The 20,598-nt window shown below is 39.7% G+C and overlaps 2 protein-coding genes across 2 annotated transcripts in view; one reads left to right on the top strand and one right to left on the bottom strand.

The window, feature by feature from the left end:
• The first annotated feature begins 229 nt into the window (after nt 1-229).
• PAX9 (paired box 9) lies at nt 230-15,901 on the top strand. The gene is made up of 4 exons (XM_079767469.1): nt 230-367; nt 1,121-1,747; nt 4,823-4,965; nt 13,751-15,901. Exons 1-4 carry the CDS (start codon nt 364-366, stop codon nt 14,003-14,005), a joined length of 1,029 nt encoding a protein of 342 aa, XP_079623595.1. The 5' UTR covers nt 230-363; the 3' UTR covers nt 14,006-15,901.
• Nucleotides 15,902-18,139: 2,238 nt separating this feature from the next.
• SLC25A21 (solute carrier family 25 member 21) overlaps nt 18,140-20,598 on the bottom strand; it is a 514,916-nt gene continuing 512,457 nt past the window's right edge. The window contains exon 10 of the mRNA XM_079767470.1: nt 18,140-18,444. Within this exon, the coding sequence (XP_079623596.1) occupies nt 18,383-18,444 (62 nt within the window). The 3' untranslated portion in view covers nt 18,140-18,382. The remainder of the gene's footprint in view (nt 18,445-20,598) is intronic.

Genomic DNA, 20,598 nt, shown 5'->3' with positions numbered 1-20,598 from the left:
GGAGACAGCGGAAGGACTTTCCGGACGGCGCTGTCGCTCACCGCCCCGCACCAATCACCACGCAGCTTGCCCTCGGGCCCACCTCTTTGGGGGGCGTGTCCCGGGTGAGTGATAGACAGAGCCGCCCGGCCCGCTCAGCCCAGCCCACGTTGCTGCTTAGATTGAAATGCAGAACTCAAGCCTCTTTCAGCGGGGCACAGACTTCCTTTTACTCTTTCCTTTTGCACTCTCGCCGCCTCCTCCCGGAGAGAAGCGGAGGCACCCACGGCCCGGGGCAGCGACAGGCTGGGACACTGAGGCCGTGCGAAAAGTTCCTTTCTGGAAGCTCGGAACGGGGGCCCGGCTGGTGTGCTGCTCGGAGCAATGGGTGAGTGGCGGCGGGGGACGCTGTCAGAGTCGGGGAGGGAGGGAGGGAGCAAGAGAGAGAGAGAGGGAGGGAAAGAGAGCGCGAGGGCGCGCACCCCTGAGCGTTCACACTTTCCGTATTGACTTTGCTCGTTTTCCTACAACTTGTAGGAACATGCTAAGGGTCAGAGGCGCACAGCAGTTCAGTCTAAACGCAGGCTACTGGGTTGCTGTTGATGCTAGTTTCTGATTTTAAGAGAAGGGAGCGGTGGCAAGCCCCGCAGCCCCAGTGGCAGACCAAGTTTTGTTTCACACACATGCACACACACAAACAAACAGAAAAGCGAAAAACCCTGCACTTTCCCCAAGACCTTGTCTAATTGCGCAGGTCCCCAAGGCGGGGCGCTGGGGACCAAGGGGAGCGGCCCAAAAACTTTAGCGCCGAGCAGCCGAGAAGGAGCGGGTTGCAGGCGTCAAGATCGATTTCCTCGCCCCGCTTCCGAGACTTTGGAACGCTCGAAGCGGCCCTGCGTCTCGCCACTTTATTTGTTTCTAGCGGCTGCGAGCGCCGCCGGAATGAGGGAGGGGGGTCTGACTTGACCGCGGCGGTTTGGGGCCGTTCTGCAAAGCTCGGGGACCGTAGGGTTTGAGGAAAGCCCGGGGTCCCTGGTCGGTGGCCTCCGCCCTGCCCCGTGACGCGCGCGGAGGCCGGGTGGCAGGCGGCGGTCCCCAACTGCGGGTGCGCGTCCCCGCGCGCCGGGTGTTTGTTTTGCAGAGCCAGCCTTCGGGGAGGTGAACCAGTTGGGAGGAGTGTTCGTGAACGGGAGGCCGCTGCCCAACGCCATCCGGCTTCGCATCGTGGAACTGGCCCAACTGGGCATCAGACCGTGTGACATCAGCCGCCAGCTACGGGTCTCTCACGGCTGCGTCAGCAAGATCCTGGCGCGCTACAACGAGACAGGCTCGATCTTGCCGGGAGCCATCGGGGGCAGCAAGCCTCGGGTCACCACCCCTACTGTGGTGAAGCACATCCGGACCTACAAGCAGAGGGACCCCGGCATCTTCGCCTGGGAGATCCGGGACCGCCTACTGGCCGACGGCGTGTGTGACAAGTACAACGTGCCCTCCGTGAGCTCCATCAGCCGCATCCTGCGCAACAAGATCGGCAACTTGGCCCAACAGGGCCATTACGACTCGTACAAGCAGCACCAGCCCGCCCCGCAGCCGGCGCTGCCCTACAACCACATCTACTCCTACCCCAGCCCCATCACGGCGGCCGCCGCCAAGGTGCCCACGCCGCCCGGGGTCCCCGCCATCCCCGGCTCGGTGGCCATGCCGCGCACCTGGCCCTCCTCCCACTCCGTTACCGACATCCTGGGAATTCGCTCCATCACCGACCAAGGTAAGGCTCCGGGGCCGCCGCGAGGACGTGCAGACTCTTCCCTCCGCACCCTCGACGAGTCTCAGCAGGGGCGGCTTCCGCCCAAGTCTATCCCACCACCTGGGGCTTTTTCCTTTGGAAACGTAAGGAGTCCTCCCAGGGGGTGTCCTGATCTCATTAAGTTGAAATTCATGCCCTTGGTTTCCTTACCACACACAGTCTCCTGCCTCATCTCAAACTACCAGACCCATAACATCCCCCCAGCCCCAACACATGGTTCGCATTTTCCACCCTCCCCCGCCTCTCGCGCCGTCGCCGCGGCAGCCTCAGACCTGCCTGCTCTCTCCGGGAAGGCGGCCGGGCCGGACTTGGGGCGCAGCCCGCGAGACCCGAGCTGGCGTAGGGCTGCAGGCTGCACACAAACGCTGAGGGCAGCCTGTTTGGGGATCAGATGCGGCCGCGAGGAGTCGGGCACCCTGTGGAAATTGCAGTATTCTTCTTGAGGATTCTAGCAATCAGGCCAAATTTGCTCAGGCAGGAAGTTCAAATGTCACCTAATTGGTTTCATTCTTATGCTTCACTTCTTTTTCCTCGGAAACGGAGGTCCCGAAGTTACTACTAGTAACTTGCATGTTATTGCATTGCTCATTGTGGGACTCTGTTTTCTTTTTCTTTTTCTTTTTCTTTTCTTTTCTTTTCTTTTTTCTTTTCTTTTCTTTCTTCTTCTTCTTCTTCTTCTTCTTCTTCTTCTTCTTCTTCTTCTTCTTCTTCTTCTTCTTCTTCTTCTTCTTCTTCCTCTCTCTCTCTCTCTTTCTCTCTCTCTCTCTCTCTCTCTCTCTCTCTCTCTCTCTCTCTCTCTCTCTCTCTCTCTCTCTCAATTTAACAGATATATATGATCTTAGGAAGTGGCACCAACCACCGCTGAAATGGAGACAAAATGCATGGCAATTCCCTGCTGTCCTCTTTTCTGTCCTCTTCCGTTTTCCTCGCGCCTGCCGCTTCCTTGTAGGGCCCCTCTATCCCCGGAAATGCGAGTGGACGTCTAGTCCTTGCACGTTTTCAACAGTGCCACCCCCCTGCTCCTTTCCTTTCTCACCCTTGACCTTGTGGTGCCCTCGGTGTCTTTTCTGCTTGGTAAGAAGGATTTCCCCAGCCCTCCTGCTCCCTCGGGCTTCCTCAAGAGCTCCAAGTTTGTTTTCCTTTACGGCATTGTTAAAACAAAGCAAAACAAACAAACAAACAAACAAACAGCATACTTTTTTTTTTCCTAGGTAGGGAGAAAAGAAAGTCAAAATGCCCTAGATGCAGAATTAAATATTGCAGAGATAAAGAGCCTACCTTCTTAAGTTCTCGGCCAAAAGTTTAAAATGTGCAGAAGAAAAATTAAATAGGAGGGGGGTTCGTTTCTTTAATTATTTCCCGCCTTTCTTGGTTACCACCACATTGGCACCATTATCTTTTAAGTAATTAAAGCCGAGCCCCAATTTCTCATCTTCTTGTTCTCTGTGCATTTATAAGGTCCTTCTAGGAGTTCAGTTTTGTCTTATTCGGAGCTGGTTGGGGCTTTAGTTGGAGAGAGTTTGCCCTTGATTTATAGGATAAACTGACCTCACTGACATTTAAAGGAAGCCCCTGTTCATGGGAAAGTGTGAGATCAGCAGAAATGGGGGCTCGCAGGGGGATCTCAATTTCTTAAGATAACTTCAGGCTTGTGCCTACCGATTGCCTTTTGTCTGGGAAGGCAAAGAGAGACTGGCAGTTCTGGGCCAAAACACAGTGGTCCTGGTGCAAATTGGAACACAATCTAATTCTTTGGAGAGGGGGAGGAACAGTGAAAGAAGACTGACAGAGTTGAAAGAAAACTTTTTTTCCCCTAGGGATCCTACAGTCAGATCAAATGTCAGTTGTAAATGTATTGGATTGTTGAGACCAGTAACTCTTCATTCTAGATGTTGTTGATTCTGGATGCCAGCTTTAAACAACCTGTTTTCTGACAAGTCTGTGAATATATAAAGATTGTTTCTATAAATGGTCATTTCTACAAAATGATCACTGCTTCCAGGCACTGTGTCAGATAGAAGGGTTTGAAATCAAGTTGTAGTGGCTCTGTCAAACTTGGGTCCTCCACCCATAGGTCCCAAAGACAAGGACATGCTGCTCATAGTTTTCAAACATCTTCTCTCTAAAATTGAACTCGGTCACTTAAAGATGCCAGTGATTCGATATGCACACCCCCTAGGTATGATGGTCATCAGTTTACACCATGTGATTTTCTTTGCATCTCAATTAAGAACACAAAGGATACAACAAACAAGCAAACATATAAGATAATTGATGATTTTACTTTTTTTTTTTAAAGAAAGCACTTAGTTCTACTTTCATTTTCTTAACCTTTTATATCATTAAAAAAACACACACACAAAACAACCCTCTCTACATAACTTATCACTGACACATGTGGTATTTAGAGTGGTAATTACAGTATTTATTTTTGAGTCATTTCCCCATACCCTCACATATTTAATGTATAGAGATGGGGAACCAAGGTTGCTCACAGCAAGGCAAAAACCTGTGCACACATATTTTGCATATGGATTGTAGGCAGCATTTTGTTCGTGTTTGCAAAGAACTTTGCAGGTCTTTTGTTCCTTCTATTGACCGAACTACCGGGTCCCTACCGCCTAGGGGCCCCTCGCCCGGAGGCCTGCGCACCAGCACCGGCGAGGTAGGCCCGCGCGCTCCTCTGCGCTTCTCAGTCCCCGCCGTTCCCGCGTTTTCCTCGGTCGGTCGGGGCTGGGTTAGGATGGGGGAGAGGGTTCATCCAGCTTCGCTGCTGCTTTCTCCGATTTGGGAAAACGTTGGTCCAGCTCTCAGGTCCCTCCCGCTGGTTTCTCTGGGAGGGCCAGGAGGAAATCAGAGGCCGTTCGCGAAAAAGGAAACCTTCCCGCCGGCGCGGGTGAGGCGAGGCCTGTTGGCGGGCGGTGAACTCGGTGAACTTCGAGGGCCCGGGGCTCCGGAGGCGCGGGGTCGCGTCGCGTCTGGGGATGGGGGGTCGGCGCGGTTGGGGCCCCGGCCTGACGCCCCTCTTCTCCCCAGGAGTGAGCGACAGCTCGCCGTACCACAGCCCCAAGGTGGAGGAGTGGAGCAGCCTGGGCCGCAGCGCCTTCCCCGCCGCCGCCCCGCACGCGGTCAACGGGCTGGAGAAGGGGGCGCTGGAGCAGGACGCCAAGTACGGCCAGGTGAGGAGCGGGCGGCCGGAGGGACGCGCGGAGGGCCGGCCGGGCTGCGGGGGAGCGGGAGCCCGGCCCCCGGGGTCACTGGGCAGGAAGGAGGCCCGACCTTCGAGGGCGCAGTTCGGGCTTGACCCCCGCGGGGCCGGGGACCTGGAAGCGCCCCGGGGCCGGGGCTCCCCGTGGAGGGCGCTCCCAGGGGCGGGCGAGCAGCCCCGCGGCTGCGGGACGTCGGGCGCCCGCGGGGCCTCCTGCTCCCACTCCCGCGCCCCGAGGACACACGGGCGTGGCTGGTCCTGCGGGAGCGAGAAGAGGGCGACCTGATAAACCTGACAGAGTGGCCATCCCCCTCCTCACAGTCACGTCGGGATCTCCCCAGGGAGCTTAGTGAGAAAACCTCAAATTATACGGACTGCTGTGGACCGTTTAATTTTTCCCTCTGTCCCTCCCCCGGCCCTCCTAAAGAACAGTCAAGCCACCGCGTTTCTTCTTTCCTTCCTTCCTTCCTTCCTTCCTTTCTTTCTTTTTTTTCTGAGAAAGACGAAGCAACCACAATAATAAAAGCCGAAGAGTTTTGAGTCTAAAGTTTTCACCAGGCTAGAATCAGGAGTTCAAAGCCAAAGCTCTCAAAAACAAACAAACAAACAAACAACCTTAAAGCAAAGTAAGGTTTTATGAGAGATGAGCAGAGCTGGGCAGGTTTGAACATTTCTTAATATCAAACTCCAGGCCCAAAGCCTCCAATACTTAGCTTTCATTTCATTATTTTGAAGTCATAAAACTTGCAATGTTTTCTTATATGTAAAAAACCAGCTTTCTAGGGAACTGGAACTTGTTACTTTATTCACTTGGGGGGGAAATCCTAGATGTTATTTTCTCTAACAAACCCATTCCACTTCCTCATTCCTCTCGTATTTTGTTAAAAAAGAGCCAGATACATATTAATAGTTCTCCCATGATATATACCAGAGAAAATAGCAGCAAAGAGAGTCCCTTTCCTGAACCTATTCCTACTGTGAGAATGCCAATGAGAAATTACAAGAAAGTTTGTCATTTTCTTGTACTAAAGGGCCTTTAATTTGTAACGAAGAGGCAATATGTACAATGGTGAGGAACTCTGATCTTCTAGTACCATCACCACTTAAGTGAGTTATTTAAACATTTAGAGCCTTAATTTCTTCATCTGTAAAATGGAGAATTAATAGTTTCAACCTCAAGAAATGTGCGAAGATTCAGTGGGATAATGCAAACATGTGGCAGGTAGAAAGCATTCATTAAATATTACCTGTGGTTGTAAGCGGTGGTTAGAGATTAACTTTTAAAAACAAGCAATTTTCAGATTCAGAATATACTTTGTTCAGAAACCTCATAGTCAAAAAGTGTCAGGGTATTTTGTTACAAACAATAGGGTAGCACATAAAGCAGCTAGCACAGTAGAAAGCATTTAACAGGTGCTCAGTGATTTTTATTAGGTCATCATTTCTTAGAATAACATCGTGAAGAATAGAGTTAAACAATAATTTCCACACATATTTGATGAACCAGGTTATATATATATATATATATATATATATATATATATATATATATATATATACATATATATAGCAGTGCCATAATCCAAAAACTTTTATGACTATTTTTACTTTTTTGAATTATAGATCTAGTATTTAAACTTGTTTAGAAATGGTCATCTATACAGACACTTCAAAACTAAATGTACCCATTTAAAATGAAAATAGAACACTGTTTTGAATGATCTACTCTGTATATTCTGAATGTTGAAAATCGTTTACATTTAATTCACTGAATATTAAATCACTAAATTATCAGATTTATAAAAACAAGTAGTTTAAAGAAGCAAGTGGTCAAAAGTATTGTTCTAAATACTTAAGAGAACAAGTTAATTTTTTTTCCAGGAGAAAACCATATTTATTATATCAAATTTACATTTGGAAAGTTCTTAATTGCAATATGCTAATCTTCTGCATTGCCATACAGTAAGATAATTCAAATGATGTAAAATTTCAAAACTTGAAAAGTTTCTAGAGACAATTAAACCAGCGATTACTCTATTACAATTATCAAAATAGTGCTTAATGCTGCAGGTGTACTAAGTAGACACAAATTTAGGCTGTCATTTTGTGAGCAATTTTGGAATTTATTTTTTATTTGAAAAATAACACAGTTTAAAGTAAAAGTTAACTGTACACCTAGCTACAATTAAGTAATTCAATGGAATTAAAATATCCTCAATACAGGCATAACCAGCATTTTTGGGATTTAGATACTCATTTCATTGAGGGTAAAATTATACATTTATATTTGCTCTTAAACATGCAAAGGTAAGGGATGTTATGTATATATATATACTATATATATATATATATATATATATATATATATATATAAAATGACTTTGTATTTGAACAAAATTTGCAAGTCTTTGGTAAAAACATATTCTCAAAATTTTTACAATAATACTTTCAGAGAATTTTCAGTTGTCATTAAATAGTACAATATTATATGATCCCAGTTTTATTTTAGTATATAAAGGAGGAAATTGAGAATTGAGAATTATAAGATTTAGATCATAATCTATTCCCAGGAGACACCTGTGAAATTACCCAAGAGGCTGAATTGACAACTGATTGTAGGTAGGATTGATTACTGTAATCTAGTTTCCATTTTAATTTTAAATGCAAAGATGCCTGATTGCTAGTAATTAGAATCTTATACACATTGGTACACTCATCTATCTTTTGTTTTTAAAACATTAGTTTAGAATATTAAAATTTGTCTGACACATTAATATTACACTGTAAATGATAATTTATAGTGCCATTGATAAATCCTTATTGCATACCACTGAGGACATGAGAAAAATAATATTTATCAATTTTGTCTTTTTTTCACCCACATTATATATTGGGCTAGAATCCTTTAATCTCATCTAATTCTGAATGGCAACAATGTTCTCTGGTTCTTAATGGCTGGTTCTTTTCTGTTGAAATCATAAAACCTGTATTGAATGCAATTGAATGGCAAAAGAAATATATAGAGAGAATAATGGGTTAGACTATAGCTATCCTTTTACAAGGGACTTAGTGAATCAACATCTCATTTTATTTAAACAGTTTATAAATAGTTGTATAGCTTTTGAAAAATGTTCTACAGTTGGGCAAACATTCTCAGAAAAAAAAATTTGCAGATATGGTACTCTAATTAAAGTATCTGAATGGTAGATTTATAAGTTTTGATTATTTTCATTTTTGGGTAATATATATTTAACTCAGATAGCAAGTTTAATAAAATATTAGCTACAAATAGAGATGTCAGAATGAAGAAAGGTCTATAAATACTTGAAATTAAGAAAAAGTTCAGAGGTGTGAAAATAGTTGAATTTAGAGGCATAAATTAATCTGAACATCTTATGAAGCATTTATTTACACATTGTATTTGAAATAATGGTAGTATTTCAGAATACTGAATACAGTTTTCTAGTGCATTATTTTAAAAATGGGCAGTCCTTGCAGACATATTGTTCCTGTAGACATACTCTTTTTGTGAAAATATAAGTTATTTTGCATTGGAGTCATCATAATTTCAAATAAAGTTAGTTTTGTGTTAAAATTTTATCATTTTGTAGAAAGAATGCAATCCTAGGCAAATGCTAATAGTCTTTGAAATTCATAATGTTATCTATTCTATAAAACATTCTTTGACCCAGCTAGCTTTTAACTATTAGTGTTTTAAAACAAAATTAATTATTATGTATCAGTTAAATGTGTCATATAAAATACAAAAGAGCTGACTACACTTTTTAAAGGATACATCAATTTTAATAACATTTGGAAACATAACATTTAGAAAAAAACTTAAATGATCAGTTTTCCATTACCTAGAAACATGTAGATCTGCAGTGGGATAACTAAGCATAATTAAAATCCTTTGGATGAAAGTTGAAACCGTATTTACAACTGTCATTTGATTTTATCAGGTTTGTTTTGCTAAGTTATTGCATATTGAACTAGGAAGTTTATAATGACAGTCAGAAAAATGATTTCACCAAAAAAGAAAGTCTTGTTTATGTTCAGATCTGAACCATTTTCTTGCTTATGATATATATTGAGGTTGAAATTCTAGGTGAAGCACATCTCTATTTGTGGCTAAATCTACTTCATTATAAAACCAAGGTAAACTCATTTTATCATAAGGAGAGTACTAGGTAGAACTGATGAGTGGATAAAAGATCTTCAGTAGAGGATTTGGCACTGCTATTTGTATTTTCTTCAAGGGAGAAAATGTTGAGTAGACAATTTCCAGAATTTGAAGAATAACCTATAACCTGTAGTTGCCAGACAGTTGTTACATCAGTTTTTATTTTTCGTGGCCATTAGTGTTTGAATACTAATGCATTTCCATTTTTTCGGGGGTGGTAATAAATGGAACGCCCATCAACCAAATAATGAAATGGCTAGGTTAGAACTTTTATTTACTTTTTTCAACAGCTTTATTCATTTTGCTTACTTAAAGTATAATACTTGTTCTGTGATAAAGGGTGCCTACATTTTTTAAAAGCAAGAGTATGACATGTTTTGCTTTCAAAAGATTGCACTAACTTAAGTATACAAATGATTATGAAACACCTATAATGTGTCCTGTTTTGTGGAGCTATGAGATGATTAAGGCAAGTCCCTGTCCTCAAACTGTTTATAATCTAGCTCTTTGCCAATACAAATTATCAACATATTCACTTAAAAATGATATTATTAAGAATTGGCAAATCTGTATTTCTAATATTTTAGAACCAGTGAAACGAACACATACTTTTCATTCGTTCTTGTAATAACTTTAACCAAATTCCATTGCATTTTATGTAGTTTTTCCTAGGTAATTTTTGTTAATGCTGGTGGGATAAAATCTGTCTTTTTCTAAAAATATTCAACAAAACAAGTGACTTGCTTTTTTCAGGCCATACAATTTGATTTGTATTAGTAAATCCCATTCTCAAAATTAAATAGTTAAAAGTTTGTTCCAGGGAGGACCCTTGTACAGTTCTTTGGAGGAAAGGATTATCTCATTGCTTTCAAGGAAGATGTGCCTTAAAAAAAGGGGTTGATGGATTGAGGTCCTATTGATGAAATCTTTAGGTAAAGTCATTTTCATAAATGAGATTTCCATTACATACCCAATGCTGGGGTTTTATTTGGAAAATTTGTTTACTCTTCCCTGGGGATTCCATATGTTGGTTGATTTATAAATCATATTTACAATCCAATTAAATAGAGTAATTTAGCATGTTTGCTCCCACTATATTTATGGCGTACATTTGGTAGTCTCTACTCAGCCTAACTAGCTTTTCAGATTAATTACATGCCCTTCACTGAAAACATTAAGCAGATTTGGGGTGTTTAAGAAGTACACTCTTTCACTGGGAAGAATAAACAAACATCAATGCTACCTGTAGTTGTTTTCCTTCGTGGTGGAATATTTTACTCTTTCAGTGATTGCTTCATAAGTAACAATTACCTTACCCAGTAGAGATTTATATCTTTTACTAATGTCATGTTTTAAAATTAATAGTGAGAAAATTGATGTATTTAATGAGTCACTAGTATGAATGGTGAAGGCGGCAGTTACATTTTAAAGCATGTTTATTCTCTCATCTTGCTTATGCCATTTCCCCCCTAAATTTCTAAATCTGAACTTTAAAAGTAAAAAAAATAAAATTAAATTAAGACAAAACTTTTCACTCCAAATCTAGGCTGTAATTTAACCTGAGGGAAAGTCCAGAGCTATTTTTACACTGTTTAAATTTAAAAAAAAAAATTTAAGCAAACATTTTAGCCTCCTTTTGCCTTTTTGTGGATGTCAGACCTCTCCCAGCTTTCCTTCTCTTCTGCAATACAGAGGAGACTAAAATGACTCTAACTGTATTGCAGATTTTAGAGAACTTTGAAATGTTTATACTAATAGGAATAATAACATAAAAGCAGGTTTGGTGCTTGACAAAGAAATGTAGTCATAGAATAACTAAGGTGCCTGAAGGTAACATGGGCCTACATCCAATGTTCTGCCTCCCCCTAATTCCCAGGAACTCTAAAGTGAGACCGTATTCCAGCCTGGTTTCTCAGGGGGAACAGTCCTGGACAAAAAAAGAAGTGGGTGCATGTAAGGATATTGTAGACATTGCAACAAAACACTCGGGGAGCCCCTAATCAAGGGGGTGCAAGGGGAGGAAAGGGAAGATGACAAAGCAAGAATTTCAGAGAGAACTGTCATTTTAAATGATAGAAAAATACAAAGATCAAAAGAATGGGAAGAATAAAGTTAGTTACGATGACAAAGAAAACTCACCAACAGGTTTTTTTTCTACTAATGCGAGTGTTGTTTCTGTCATGTATAATATTAGTAGTCTAACCTTATGTATTTGTAAAATGTTGAGCAAAGATTTTTGTTATTTTAAAAGTAATTTGAACCTCAACATTTTAATCTTCAGATTCTTATTTTATGATTCAAGGTGCACATTGGCATCAATAATATTATATATTAATTAATGCTAGAATGGAAGAGCCAAATGCAGATGCAAACGTCTTTCTATAACTGACATTGAATAATTCCTTTCCAAACTAATTTCTCATAGGTTATTAGGAAAATCCTAAATAAACATGATCAGAACTGTAATCTTGATGCAATGCTAGATTTCTCCTGCAACTTGACAGCTTACTATGTTCATGCTCATCTGCCGGGAGCCTTAAAGTGCCTCCTGTGAGCCGTTTTCTAATGAGCCATTCTCAGAAAGAAGGAAAGGAATATATATATATATATTTTTAGAAGTTAAGAAACAGAATGAGGATCCAGCAATGAGAATCTAGAATAAGAAAGAATATTTTACCAGATGTTATCTCAAAATATGCCTTAGTTTGAGATTAAATTATGTCTGTCTTTTAATTGTCCAGTAAAAGCAGAAGAATATTTGCTACAGAAGATCCTGCATCAGACAAGGGTGTTAACATCTTTTAAACAGGGCCACTGACTTGCCAATTGCTCTAGAGATAATGGCTAAATTCCTTAACCTGTATTATTGCGTATAAAAAGAGAATAAAATTTATTTATGTTCAATAGTGATGTGCAAAAACTTTGTTTAAGAGTACATATCACCGTTTGGGACCCGTGTAATGCATTTTAATTTTAACTCAACATTGTGTTGTACTTCGTATATATTATCTTATAATTATTATAAACTCAACAGTACAACACAGTCCTCATTATTTGATAAAATATGTTGAATATTTCTTGGTGGTAGGACATACTCAAGAAATCTTAGCGTCCTTTCTCCTTCCCCATTTTTTAAAGAACAGGCACTTTGACAAACAGAACATGAGGTATATGCTCTTACAGACCAAGGACACAAGTTTACTTTTATTCTTACTGCCAGAAATTCATAATTTAATTCAGTTAAATCACACCCATGTATGCAGTCTACTCCAAATATTACTCTAAATTGAGAAAATAATTTTTGAGATCCCACCATTGCATTCTCAGAGATGTGGAAGTGAAATTAATATCAAAATGAATTAAATCAGAAAACAATTTCTATGTTGCAACTGAATTGGAAAAAGCATTTAATTAACATATGTCTGCTTTACTTACCTCTAAGGATTAAATCAGTTCTACTAATAATAAATTTATTATTTGTATTTTATTTTCACTAGAAAATATGTTGCTATGGAATTCATTCACATAACTACCAGGAAAAAGGATTTATTCTTTCTTTTTAAATCATGTAGAAACTAAAGGGAAAATTAAGTTATTTGAAGAAGGATATTGAGTGTTCATGCCAGAATCAGATTGGAAATCGGGGTGTTTTTAGTGTTGTTAATAGTAACGATACCAACAATAATTGGATGCCAATAGAGTACTGGTTTCTAGGCAGATGTGCCTGCCAGAGCTGCTGCATTTTGTTTGCAAACAGATTTTACATGTAAATTCATTTCAAGAGATTTATCCATGTGGCTTTTAAAAATTCACATCACGGGGCCTCGAAACTTTGCAAGCAAATTTTCCAATTTCTAAACCACACATATGCAGTTCTTTTATGGTTGGATAGCCAGTTTCCTTTTTGATAAAATAGCTCTGGAAAAAACACCCCCAATCTTCATTTAAAAACCCTTTAAAGACAAACTGTCTGATTTTGCATGTCCTTTGTCCAATAAGCATTTACAACATGATGTTTTAAAATACTGTCCGTGTTTTATTTAGCAAAAGTTGCACTCATTTTGCGTTTCTAATCTGACAGCCCACGTTCTGTGCACCCCCCTTTCTTTCTGGCAATGAAAGCTACACCAACCAGGCCCTTCATAAATGCCTCAACAAAAGAGCCAAACAAAACTGAAGTACGGGGAAGGTTGACAAAGGCATATGGATAGCAGAACAGATTCTAAGAGTATTTAATCACCACTAATTCTTTCCTCACCCAGCATTGCCTTCCTATAATTCTGAATAGCAAAGCAAATACTGTGAATTTTCTGGTCATAGCCTCCTCATAACCTTTGTGGAAAGAATAATATCTTGTCTCTTGGCCTTATGTTTGTTTAAATAGCAAGACTGTGAATGCCTTTAGAATATACTTAAGGTCAAATCTAAAAAAAAAAAAATCAGAAAGTAGAATCAGAATATTGTTAACCACTACCACTCAAAACTTACAGTCTGCTTCTCTCTAAGAACCTGTGAAATGTCAACTACTGTAATGCGATTATTTTCACCTCTTCTCTTTTCCTCCTCTTCTTAGGCACCAAATGGTCTCCCAGCTGTGAGCAGTTTTGTGTCAGCATCCAGCATGGCTCCTTATCCTACCCCGGCCCAAGTGTCGCCTTACATGACCTACAGTGCTGCTCCTTCTGGTTACGTTGCTGGACACGGATGGCAACATGCCAGTGGCACCCCACTTTCCCCCCACAACTGTGACATTCCCGCGTCGCTGGCATTCAAGGGAATGCAGGCAGCCAGAGAAGGTAGTCACTCCGTCACAGCTTCCGCACTCTGATGGGAAGCTCTGTCTGCAACAGCTTCACCAGGGCCCCCCTCAGCACACCCGCCCCATCTCCCCCAGTCTCGGATCTCACCCTCCTCCCCTCCCTCCCTTCTGCCTGGAGAGCTGGTTTTACAGACTCACCTCCTTTGTGCTGATGACACTTAAATATTTCTTGCCATAACTCCTCTTTCACAGAAAACCTGACATGATGTTAGGATTCAAAAACAAAAGCAATATTAAGGACTGAATGAGACATTTGTGCTGCCCACACACTGTTTTAATGTAGTGAAGAAACCTGCACCCCTCAAAGGGCTTAAGGAACTTTTTAAATGATTCTTTGGTAAAACCACATGTGTGTATTTATTCTAAATCAACCTAAACTTTTGAAACGTGCAATTGTTGAGATTTCGCAAAATCAATAAAGAAAAATACATATAGAAAAAAGTTATGCTACACCCTCTAATCAAATAAGGTGACCAAATAAGCCTTAATTCATCATTAGGAAACCAATCAATAATTGATTTGAGTGATCCTTTGTTTATTTTTAAGAGATGACCTGTTTTGTTGGAGAATATATGTATAACACAAGCAATATCTGAATTTAGCCCCTCCCAGTATTTTGATTTGGTTCCAAATATGACAATGTTTATATTTCTGTTAGTTTGTAAATATGGACTTTGGATGGTGCATTTGTGTTTTCATTCCATGGGGGTACCCCCTCCCCCCACTCCTCTATTTTTTCTTTCTTTTTGCAAAGGTGACTTTTTGGCAATGTTTTTGTCTCTGTTTGGTGGTGGGCTGCTCAGGCTCCTGGATCTGGACTTGCCATAAATTCTGTGTGTGCAGGGAAGGCTTCAACATCTCATGAAGGACATTTTCTTTCTACAGCAGAGGATTCGAACAGCAGATAAAACAAGCCGGTTTCCCATTCTGTACCCTAATCAGACAACACACATGCCAAACATACAAAGACGAGGTGGAAAAGGTTTGAACAAGAAGGCTCTAAAGGAAGTCACTTAGAAACTTAACGTTTAATGTGAAAAGCTTTGCAAAGACACTTAAAATGAACTTTATGTTAAGAAAACCACTGTGAAACTAAATTGTACTGTTATTGTTGGCTAACCTGTGTGTTCAGCAATCTCAGCCCAAAATTATGTTGTAATTTAAAGAAAATGGGAAATTCTGCTCTAATGAATGTAAAAATGGCTTGCTGTGAAGTTTACATTGTTGTACAGGAGCATGTTTCACATGTAGGTAAACTGGTGGTGGTATTAGTAATACAAATGCTATTTAATTTTTTAAATTTCCCTTTATTCATTTCTGGAGTTACAGGATACCATTTAACTGATAAATCTTTCTAGATCAATTTTAATGTTAATAATAGAGCTGTGGGGTCTATGTGTGTGTGAACGTGTGATTATGTGGTGCATTTTAAAACAATTGATTTTCTTGGGCAAAATTCTAGTTTTTAATCTCTTCTGTTTAGAACGTTCTTCCTGTTTGGCAATATAGGCTTAAAAATATGTTTGTAAAACATTGGTACAATTCACCTGTTGGAGAATTAATATATTGCAAGTTTTTTTGGTATTAATGCTGTGCAATAACTAAAAGGGCACATCACTAGATAGGGTTTTGAGAGATGAGTTAGGTGATTTTGATTTCTTCCTATCTGTGCTGTCCACAGCCTATATGGCAAAATCAAGTTTTCACATTGGTTTCACGGCTTCATTGAAAACTCAGATGGCTAGATTAGCTAGGTTTTCAGATCACTAGGATCTAAACAGTAAACGATTTCTGACATACAAGTTATGTCCAAGGAATTGTTTTCTCCAAGCAGCAGATATCTTATAGAGAACTTTGAACTGCATTTATTTTTAAAGCAACCGAAATTCAGTGCTACAAATAGAGGATTATACCTTCAGGAGAAGAATAAGCAGAAGGAGCAAATGAACTCTCAGGGCCATAGTCTTCCTTTGATCTTGTGAAACTCCTATTGACATCTGGAGTTCCCAGTCTGGTGAGAAAATAGACTATAAACCGAATGGAACAAAGATGCCAATCCAATATCTTGGTGGAGACTTTAAAACCATACCATACAGGGACTCTGCTGCCGTCTAGAAAAAACTGACATAAGGTACAGAATTTTTCCTTATCAGATATTTTTAGGTGGCTATCAGGAGTCTTAAAAAAACTATCAATTGTTTGTATGGAAACATAACTAAATGTTGTTTTCTTTATCTAAATTAAGAAATCTCTTGTTATTATGCTATTTATAATTTTTCTGGTTCTTGTATTTTAAAAAATCTAATATTAATGATATCAAAGTTTTCTTTTTTTCTCCCTCCCTCCCCCTTTAGGTCTTTTCTTAGCAACAGTGAATTCACATGAAATAAATTTAAAAGGACAACAGAAACCCCAAATACAATTTGCTATTTAAAGCAATTATGATTTAAAGCTACTTTTAAAAATAAGAGAAGGAAAATGGAATGAGATATGGGTTTGGGATTGTTGGGTGTTTTTTTTTTTTAAACATTATTATTATTGGTAAATGTTGACATATTTCCTCTGTTTCTTAGGGGGTGAAAATGTTTTTAAACTGGCAAATGCACTCTTCAGAGATCCTTTTCCATCCCGTCCACATGGAGAGGTTAAAGGTTCAATTTCATGGACTCTGTGCAGGCAGTACTCTCTCTCACAGGATGCAAGAGTATTACCTGCAAGGATAGAATGCAGATGTATAACAGACACATTCTTATTTCTCTCTTTTTTTTTCTTCTACTTTTAATGACCCTTTTTTGAATATTGGGCTGAACTATAAATTAAAAAACACGCTGGAAAGGATGTACAACCGAAGGCTGTGTATGTATATACAGTATGTCAAAAAGCCTTTATTTTTATACTTCAAATGCTCTAAATTAATAAAAAGTAATAATTACCATGTTATCTTTTATTTTTTATTTTCAAAATGCTTTAATAACATAGCCTCATGGTACAAATATCCCATAGAAATAGTTAAGAGCAGGTGTCACCTACAACGTGCAGATATTTTTGGTGACTTTTGGCTACTGAGGTAGCATCATTTAAGGATGCAGATATAAAATCCTTTGGTTATATCAAGGCCAACAAGATATTTTTTTTGGAGTGCATGTTAGTACAGGAACCTTTGAAATGCTAAGAATGTACTTCTATTTTGAAACCTTTGTCCTGAATAATACATATTTTAACACTGCAAATATCATACTCCACACCTGTAGCTGTCACCAATAACTAATAACCTGGCAATGTACTTTACTTTGAATGTTCTTTTAAGAATGGCACGGGTAAGAGTTTTGAACAAGGCATTTGGGTGCAAATACAGACAGCACACATGGGCCCAAGAAGTGGTTCCAATTTGTGATTTAACATGAACATATTTCAGCAACAAAACTTGTTTTCAAAGGGAACTACGTGAAGAAAAGTAGTTTAATATAACTTCATGTTTTCTATTTGTCATAAAAGACTTCAAATATCAGAAGTTTAAAGTATGACCTGATGTAAACAACAGTGCAAAATATAAAGTAGATTTAGGAAAATATAGCTGAGATGTGGATTATTACTAGAAAACTGAACAGATTTGCACCCTATATAATAAGAGAGGAATATGCTAATTATCCTTTATGCTGTGAGGCATAACGACCAACCACATAACAACCGGATCACGGATCTGCAGGAGGGTGGGGCAGCAAACTACAAGCGGGCGGTGGAGAGCTACAGGAGGGGGCAGGGCAGCAAGCTATGAGGGGTGGGTAGGGGGAGCTACAGGAGGGCGGCAGCGACCTACTGATGCACGGATTCGTGCGCAGGGCTACTAGTTTTAACATAAAAGTGAACATATCAAAAAGGCATTTTAGTGCACCTTTAAAGTACTTTATTTGTGACTTTTAAATATTATTTATGGAAGAGTTTGATTCTTAAAAAACTTTGAATTTTGGCTTAATTTTTTATTTTTTTATTTTAAGCATTTCTTGGCCTCTTGGGGAAAAATAATGATCAATACAATAGATTCTCATTGTGAACCAATGTAAATAAAACAGAGGTCACAAAACTTATATTGCTTTTATGAAATATTTATGACTTCTACACTATTTTTCTATATTCAGTTCACATACCTAATTGCTTTATATTATTTTTATTCTTACAATTTTATGAATATAGCCATAACTACAGTCTCAAATTATGTAGAGATAATTTTTGAAATATCAAAATAGATTCTGATCTTAGATTGTTTCCCCCTTTATAATTGTACATAAATTATAATTTATAACTGTATCAGATTAGCTGATTGATCATCTCAAGGTGCTGTAGAGCAAATATGCATTATCTCCAGGGGTAAAAACACTTCATAGGCAATCACCAGGTCTCCTGAAGCCATGCATAGGTATATTCATAAACCAGCAGCATCACCGCACCACCTAGAAAAGAAAAGAGCTGGCTTTTATCACAATCCTGTAGAACAGTGTTGTCTTTCCCCCTGAGAAGCCCCATGCAACCCATCAGGCAGGGGCTGTTCAGAATCACCAGTTCTTGAGCTCCAATCTATAGATATAAAACTACTGTGGAAAATTCTCAGAGCAAAATTAAGACCAGCTTGAGTCTCCAAATACATTTTCCCCCCATGAGTTTCTGTAACTTTCATCATTTCTCATCAGATTCCTTTCAGGCATTTTTAATTTTTAAAAGTAAATAAATATAGACATTTAGTCATGTAAGGGCATGTGGCTCTCCTGGGAACAGAAGCCTTCAGGTTCTTCATATGTAGGCAAAGGATTTATCTTTTTCAGTCCATAATTAGCGTTGTTGTAGTGGCATTCAAGAAGAAAATCTCTAAGATGGGGCTTGACGAATGAGGTTGCTTTTCTCTTACCGCCTTCAATTTGGATTGCAATGTGAAAAATAGCTTCTGAATATTAAAAAAAAATATATGGACTGCAAAACTAAGCTAGCTTTCAACCTCCTTTTGTTTTCATTCCTTTTATCTGCCTAGGACATATATGGATTGCACTTGAAAATTTGGTAGTAGGGATGGGTGTCATGAGAGCACCGTTTATCTAGGTAGAGAAGAGTTATATAACTGGCTGCAAAGAGGCTTGCTATGTAATATGTCAACAGGACTATGATACAGGAAAACAGGCACAACCCTGTTGAACACCTAGAGATCAGGAGAGCATTTGTATGTGGGCGATTTTGTGTTCTATCCAATGCAGTAAATTGCACATGTTCTGTGTCCTTTAAGACAATCTCCATTTCTCCTTTCATGTCTGTGTGAAAACTATTACAAAATCAAAATGTGGACAAATATCCTCAGCACAACTTAGAGAAGACTTGGCTGAATGAACAGAAGACTGACTTCTTACAGAAAGAAAGAGAACTTGATTTTAGTTCTTTTGTACACACTGCCATATGCTTTTAAAAAAAAAAACCTACAGGCTGCACATGTTTGTGTAACCTTATACCAAAGATAATTATCTGCCTGTAATTTTCATTTTTAACCCATGGAGATACTCTACTAGACCCGTCTCACTGCTGTAGCCCTCTTGGTGCTCTGGCAAGCGAGGAGGAACGCGCTGTAGAGGGTTGTGGATATGTATGTAACTGCAGTGTTTACTCTTATTAACTATTCACAATGTAAGACAAGAACACACAGAATTGGACTAGTTTACAGGCTAGTGATATTTGAAGTTTAAACCACAGACTTCAAGATTCTCCCTTCATAGGAGGTACCTATCAGTAGCCACATAGAGTTGCTAAGGCTGTTATCAAAACAAGATGAGATGCTTCTCCAAAACGAAGAATGAAAATTCCAGGCTCACCTCTCTCTCTCTCTCTCTTACTCTCTCTCTCTCTCTCTCTCTCTCTCAAAAAAAATCATCTTACCTTACCTTTCTCTTTACCTTTCGTTCCTTTGAAGTTGGTAGGACTTGCACGTTTGGAATGAGAGTGAGGCCAGGTCTTAGAATGAGATTTCCAGTTACTCAGTGTTGTTTAGCTTGGATAGTACATCCACAACAACCCTTTTCACTGGATTTAACACCACCGCAACTCAGGATACCTCATGCAAAAACATTTTAAAAAGCCAACCAAACATTTGCATGCCTCTAACAAAACTTGGGGTCAGATTATTTAAAGAGTTTTGGATTAAGTTTCCAGTCAATTACCGTTTTAGTTAAACGCTCCAGGGTCATCACCCTTTTCAGGCCCACCCCCTCCTGAGAAAGCTGGGTTAGGGCCAGTCCTCTGATTTCCTCTAATGCTAGGTCTACTAGCAGGTTTTTACTGTGTGGTGAAGGAAAAACACCACATACAGAGAGAATTGCACTAAATCACAAATATTCTTATCATTGGGTCCTTTTTTTACAGTCGGGCCAAAGACTAACAGAAGGCAGGTCTGAATCTCCAATGTGAAGCAAAATCCACGCTTAAATGCCTAGAAAACTTGGGGTAGATGAATTTGGAGTTGAGGAAGTATTTTCTAAACACAAGAAAGTGTGAACTGTTTACCAGCTTCAATTTACAGACTTTTTTTCTATATCCCAGGTTGGTAGAAATTCTGGTTCATTGGGCTGAGA

Source organism: Cnephaeus nilssonii (genome assembly GCF_951640355.1).
Source record: "Cnephaeus nilssonii genome assembly, chromosome: 4".
Lineage (NCBI taxonomy): Eukaryota > Metazoa > Chordata > Mammalia > Chiroptera > Vespertilionidae > Cnephaeus > Cnephaeus nilssonii.
This window is presented reverse-complemented; position numbering and strand designations above follow the sequence as displayed.

Coding starts and splice junctions, on each gene's coding strand:
- PAX9 (XM_079767469.1), top strand. Junction 1,748..4,822: donor TCGCTCCATCACCGACCAAG/GTAAGGCTCCGG, acceptor TCTTCTCCCCAG/GAGTGAGCGACAGCTCGCCG. Junction 4,966..13,750: donor AGGACGCCAAGTACGGCCAG/GTGAGGAGCGGG, acceptor TCCTCTTCTTAG/GCACCAAATGGTCTCCCAGC.